Source organism: Hippoglossus hippoglossus, chromosome 7, assembly GCF_009819705.1.
Source record: "Hippoglossus hippoglossus isolate fHipHip1 chromosome 7, fHipHip1.pri, whole genome shotgun sequence".
Lineage (NCBI taxonomy): Eukaryota > Metazoa > Chordata > Actinopteri > Pleuronectiformes > Pleuronectidae > Hippoglossus > Hippoglossus hippoglossus.
The window spans coordinates 3,817,774-3,824,123 of record NC_047157.1 but is presented as its reverse complement, the minus strand read 5'-3'; the positions used below and the strand labels follow the sequence as shown (position 1 = coordinate 3,824,123).

Here is a 6,350-nt window from a genome sequence, read left to right as displayed (position 1 = left end):
TGCTTTGCTGTGACTATAAATGACTGAAACCTCAGATAAAGAAAGTAATTTTCTGACTTCAGTAGCTGAGGTACTCTCTACAGAATGTAATGTGCCCATTCTACTTCAAATCCATTTGATCCTTTTGTGTTTATTTTGCTTAAAGCAGAGTATTCACTGCTTTAACTCAATCAGCATCTTATCTGCCAATAACATGGTGTAGAAGTGCAAGGAAATCCCAATATGTTATGATCAATGTCATTTATTATGCACAAAAATTACATTAAGGCAGTTGCTGGAAATGATATGATCAACAATTCTCATGCAAAAAAATACAAAAATAGTGTTTGGGAGAGGGGGTTTCAGAGGGAGGGGACAGCTATGGAGAAGGTTCTGTCACTCCAGGTTTGCTGCTTGGTGTGATGGAGACAGGAGGTTAGCATCAGGAGCGGAGGCTGCAGGAGGGAGTGTGGAGCTGGAGCACAGTGGTACAGCTTCACTTGAGAAGAACTGAAGGACACAAACAAACCATAGTGTTAAATTCTGAAGATGGTTCCCTCTGATGATTGCTATGCTAAAGCTAACAGCTACCCAACACAAAGCTAAGGCCTTCCTAAGGCTGCCAGGGAGTAGCAACAGTAGCAGTGCAGCAACAGAGTTATTCACACGTTTACCTAATCACAGCACTCGCAGTTCTTGAGCAGCGAAGAAGTAACTCTCCATGTTTTCCTCTTCAGAGGAGGAGTCATCCAAAGACATTGTTGCCGTTCCAGAATATGTCGGACCCACTGCAGCCTGCTGAGCTTGAACTTTGTGCAATCTTCTCGAGCACGCAGAGTAGACCCTCATGTCCCGTCTCCGTAAATGCCTCAGTACTGCCTGAGAATATATGATAAAAAACAAAACGTTTTAATAGTGCGTTTGTGTGTATGTATATATACACACATACAAGGCTTTCTTTTCTACAGAAATCTTTTTCCTGAGTTGATGTCTCTGCTTATTGCCATCTAGAATGTGAAACCAAACACTAACATTTTAATGCCTCTGCAATAGCCAGTTGCCGGAGGCATAACTGTATGTTTTCGGGTTGTCCATCTGACTATTTGCCTTAAAGTCAAAAGGTCAAGGCCACAATGACCTCATCTTACGGTTTCAGTTGTCGAGGTTACAGTGACATTTATATGAGAAAAAGTATGTAGAGATATGTACACAGAAACTGCACTGGTTAGCGGAGTCATACAACCGCAGTGCGGTAATTCTAGTTTTGTTTTTTTTATAAATGGGTTAGCTATTTTTACAATCTACAAATAGTAATCAATACATTTTGTCACAGTATGTTACACAAAGAAATTGGCATTAAAGTTGGCATCTTGTTGTCTCACCAGCCTGACGATACAGCTGAAATCTTTGCTGCTTAATGCTCAAATAGAGTCCTCAATGGCGTTCTGCAAGTCATTTTGATTGGTTGGTCCTTGTGAAGAGGAGAATAAAATGAATTAGTGCCAATATCAGTTAACAATCAAACCTTTTTGTGTAGACCTTGTGTAAACAGAGTCAAAGGACATTGTGCAACAATGACATACATTTTTTCCACAGTACCTGTCGTCCACTGCTGAACATCTGACACCCATTACTGGACTGTGTCTTCCTGTAGAGTGGTGATGTTCTCAAGGTCCTTTGCACAGTCTGTCAAAACAAAATCAGAGTTACAAAATGTTAATGCTGCACAACCCTTTGCAGATACGGCTAGTATTTGCACACCACATCGGAGCAAAACAAAACTGCAGTCTGTGAAGCAAGCAGTTTTTGTAGATATAAGGGAAGTGCAAATATTTCTGCACGGAACATATTCAGTCCCTTAAGCAAAAAAACAATGGCCGACAGCAACCTCAACGCCTTCGTCTACTTACAGACTAGTGAGTCTCGTGCTGCCGCCCACTGACCGATATAACATCGCTCTTTTCTAAAACTAATGAAGGCAAATTCACACATGTAGACAGAAATAAACAGTATAAATTAAAAAGGTGTAAATATTGCTAACATGATGTTTGATGGGGTCATCATTATACATAACAGAGGAAAACTTTGCACATCTATTTCGTGAGACAGGCGACAGGTGCGTAGGAGAAGGATAAATTCAGAAGGTGGTGGGGTTTTTGTTTTCTACTTTCCAAACATCATTATTCATAAATAAAATTGGTAGGGTACAAGAAAACGTTGCGTCGTAAAATAAGGGACAATGTAATATAACTTTACGTGTTTTGTCGTCTCATGGATGTAGTCAACCAAGGAAGACACCTCAGAATCCTTGGCCAGAACAACAAAAAATCAATCAAGTCTCAAACATATAAAAATATATACATATTTACAAATGTACTGTTTATGGCACTCTAAATTGTTTACCCTGGTTGGCTCTTAAAGCCGTATAGTTTACGGATCCCATCCACTGCAAAAGCCAACATGGAGGGTGTGCACGCAGGGCACTGAATGCTGCACCTGAGACAGCCTCTCAACTTCAAATTTGGCATAGGTCTATTCCAGTAATGCATTCTGCATGGTATCCCCACATATCTTAATCTGCTAGAAAAAGACAAAAATCCAACACTATATTATAGTAAATATATGGGAAACATATTGCAAGCAGTCGGTAATTAGTTCCATTTTATAGTCACCGACCTAAGACTTTTGTGCGATGTTCAGGCATGCTAACAAAAGCTTGCCGTGACATTCCCAGAGCCGCAATCTTGAGATCCTCATATTTAGTGAACCAATCCACTGCATACAAGGTTTTAAAATTGACTGTTGCTGGCCAGTACCCACTTTCAACTAGATCAGCAATGTCCACTGAAAAAGTCTTTGAGTGTATCGCCCTGAAATTCAAAGACAAAAAGCAATTATTTCAATGCACAAGCAATCTTAAATGACATTACTGCATACATTTTTTTCCCCAAAAAACATTTAGATTCCTTCCAATCAAATTTACTTGCCTTCCGGTGGAAAAAGTTGTTTTCCCAGTTGAACAATCACAGCAGGGAAGCATGCTTGGTCAAAAATCAACCATTCTAGGAAGCAAGGGAAAAATAATTTGATGTACTAAATTCCAGTAACATCAACGTTAGTCAGCGGAGGTATTCTTTCAGTGTGATATTAACTTATATTTCACCCAGCGTACTTTGGGGATTTAATAAAAAAATTATATTTAGTATATTATATAAAATGGTGTTTGTGGTATGTAACTTAAAAGTACCTCTTTAATGGTAGGAGAATTTCTCTCCCTCATCTTCCTCGATGTATGTGGATGGTGGCAGTGGCTTAAACCCGGCTTCTGTTTCTCTCCAGGTCTCCTTCTCTTTGGGAGAGGCTGCCCTTCCTGTTCCTCATCAAGCAAAACAAACTGTTCGGTCCCAGTTTTTGACGTTGCTGAAACTCCTGTAGCTTCACTTGGATCCTCCTTGATTAAAAAACAGAACATACCAATTGTTACTTAAAATGTATCGCAAGGCCCGAACATCTTGTTTTGAAAACATTATTGTCATATTGCATACTATAAATTAAACCAAATTGATCTGATATTGTGGAGTAATGGTAGACATCTAAATCTAAAGCATTCATAAATCAAAGTTCAATCATAAACCATCCTTAATTTGAAAGACGAAATCAAACTATCACACTCCAAAAATAGGGAAGCTCTCAAAACTTAGAATGAATGTATAGTGAAGGCCCCACAATGGGCCTTTCACCCTGCACCCTACACTGTATCATGTAGAACTATTTTATGGGCTGATTCGTGGTTTCTGTTAGTTTCCTTATACCATTACATTATCTGTTTATGTTTATATTTATATTGTAGCGTCCCTCAATGATGAGCTAAGCGTCTGGAACTGGTCTCACCAACCATGTATTCACATCCCAGGTAACACAGGCTACAATGGGCCGTAGCCTGAGTACAAACAATAGAATATTAGCAAATGAATAGCATCCATTGTCTGTATCGACAGACTCCACATTCGCTGTGTCAGCACTCGGACTGTAAACCCAGATCGTTACAATATTTAAAAACAAAACAAAATAAACTACTTACCTGACAGAAGGATTATAACATCGTCGTCTTCCAAGCGCTCCATGTTTATGACGTAGCTTTGTGTTAAATGGACCGGAAAGTTAAAAAAAACTTTATTTACGACAGTCACACGACAGGTCCGCTCACGCATGCGCACTCGGGCCCGCCTCGGTATGAATGTAGTTGCGGGGACTTCTTAGATCCTTCGAATTAGAGGTGTAATCTATCATCAAATATTAATATCAAATAACGTGAATAACGTTCACGCTCACTGAACGACGCAACGCACGGACGATGATTCAAACAGCACGCTACGACGTGGTTTACGGCATGGCAGCGTTCACAGCAACCACCATAGCAACGATAAAAACGTGACATTACTACGATTTTTCTGGCGAGATCTGAAAAATATTCGTGATAACTAATAAAATATAGATCGTAAGCATGAACTGGCTGAAGATTGTGGAAGCAAAGAGCATATTTCTCGCTAGAAATGGTGTCAGAATGTATTTTAATGCCCAAACTATATTATAAAATGACATTTTTATCTGAAAATACAAGGAATGTCCGCCATGTTTTCGTTTTCGCAGACGGGATCTTGAGAGTCACGTGACGTGGGCACAGGCCAATGCAAAACAATGGGCAGACAAAAACGTAGGTATCTCACAATCTGAGAGGCCAAATTGTGAGAATACTACGTTTTTCCAAGTGGACCAACGTAGGTGGTGTACGTTTTCTGATGAGACTGGGTTGCATAAAAACGTGAATGAATTCCTTCGTAACCCAAACAGAACCCATCGCAGAAATACAAAAATTAAAATATGTTCCAATGGGTGGATGTAATGGTCAAAAAAAATGTCTGTTGCCTCAGGGTGTCTAAATACAGTGGAGGGTTAAAAAAGAATTACAGGAGGGCAAATGTCAGGAAAATGAAATGGGATTTATCATGGAAACTGCATCAAAAATAATTATTGTGTAGGTATCAGTGTGAGTTCATATTGGATGACACAAGTTATGTTTCTGGGTTTGTGTGCTGCAGGATGTCACTGCACCTTGAGCTGTTGCTCAAGTGTAAAACCTATTAGATTCACTTCATTAAAATTCAGATGGAATTCAATGTTGAAAACACCTCTACCATGTAACGCCTGGTGTCTGTTGGCTCCCGCAAGGGTTTCTCTGCAATTCTTGAGCGGTCAGTAATTCAGCATGTTTGCTCGTACAAGATTGTTATTTACCTCCAAAGGTTCTGCGTACAAGTAGAATTGCTGCCACACACACACCTGTAATGTGCACACTGAACTGTACACATTTGGCCCGATGCTTCTTCCAGTATATCACATCAAACTACTTTACTGAATTCTCTTCTATTATTGAATGAAAGCATATTACTGTCATTTTTCATTTAAAGGAGAACGAAGTCCACGGTAAAAAGAAGTCCCTTTTCCCATTAATTTTCCCTTTGCAGGATCTGCTCCTCTTCCCCCTGAGAAATGGGAAAATAAGGCCGATAAACAATTTAGACAGATGCTCCATCAGAGCGTAGCTGAGGAAGTCCCGCTCCTTATTCAGATCAGCTTTTTACTCGCTACAGTGCTAAGGTGGATGATGATAGAAAACTGTGTACATGCTATAAATCTTCCTGGGCTCTGTCCACTAGGGGGCGTCTTCCCGATCCAGCAAGGACTGAAGGTCAAGAGGTGACGTACAAAGTTTGCAGCTTTTAATGAATACACATTTTTTACATGTTTTGATTCATACATGCATTAATTCACCTGTTAACATACAACATGAATTATTTAATTTTTTTTAATTATTATTAAAGGATACATAGCAACTAAATAAAGACTAACACACAGAGAGGGAGCGAGAGAGAAATAGGATGGATCAGTTTCATTCAAAAAGTAAAATGGCTGGAGAACACTATTTGATCACTGAAAGTCAGATCGGAGTCGGGTTTTCTCCCCTCAACGGAAGTAGGTGATGCATTTCACACATGGTGGATAAAATGTGAGGAAAAATGTGCTGTGTTCTGAAATTTCTGAATTTCTGAGTCACATTTTCTGAGTCACACTCCGTTTCAACTTTTCATCCTCAAATCGTCAGTGAACAATTTACAAGCGCCTTAGGATTTTTGGGCAAGGATAGAGGTGACGAGTGATGGTCAAGATGGAAGATCATGAGCGCAGAGGATGATAAGGAAAAGAGAAAAGAATGAAGAAAAAAAAAACAGGTTCATGTCACGAGACAGTGGTGGAGGTTAAAAGAAGAGCAGACTGAAAGGAAGAGAGGAGTCAGGGGCTTAAAGTTGAGA

General features: G+C 39.6%; 1 protein-coding gene across 5 annotated transcripts; it reads right to left on the bottom strand.

Moving 5' to 3' along the window:
- Positions 1–225: 225 nt before the first annotated feature.
- On the bottom strand, positions 226–4,262 carry LOC117764957. Of its 5 annotated transcripts, XM_034591137.1 has the most exons (6): positions 4,061–4,262; positions 3,227–3,430; positions 2,236–2,286; positions 1,579–1,665; positions 695–858; positions 226–489 (listed from the first exon to the last, which is right to left on the bottom strand). In XM_034591137.1, the coding sequence occupies exons 2-6, from the start codon at positions 3,257–3,259 to the stop codon at positions 342–344; spliced, it is 483 nt and encodes a 160-aa protein (XP_034447028.1). In that variant the 5' UTR covers positions 3,260–3,430; positions 4,061–4,262; the 3' UTR covers positions 226–341. The 5 variants fall into 5 exon arrangements, with proteins under 5 accessions (XP_034447028.1, XP_034447027.1, XP_034447029.1 ...); XM_034591136.1 differs by lacking the exon at positions 4,061–4,262 and having other exon boundaries at positions 654–858; positions 3,227–3,509; XM_034591138.1 differs by lacking the exons at positions 695–858; positions 4,061–4,262 and having other exon boundaries at positions 3,227–3,496.
- Between the last annotated feature and the right edge of the window lie 2,088 nt (positions 4,263–6,350).

Bases quoted from the DNA above. Each gene is read 5' to 3' on its own strand.
- LOC117764957 (XM_034591135.1), bottom strand. From the start codon at position 3,451: ATGTTCTGTTTTTTAATCAAGGAGGATCCAAGTGAAGCTACAGGAGTT. The intron at 1,666-3,226 runs GTACTTTTAAGT...TTGTTTTGACAG, and splicing joins ATTCTCCTACCATTAAAGAG to ACTGTGCAAAGGACCTTGAG. The intron at 859-1,578 runs GTACTGTGGAAA...ATATATTCTCAG, and splicing joins TGTTCAGCAGTGGACGACAG to GCAGTACTGAGGCATTTACG.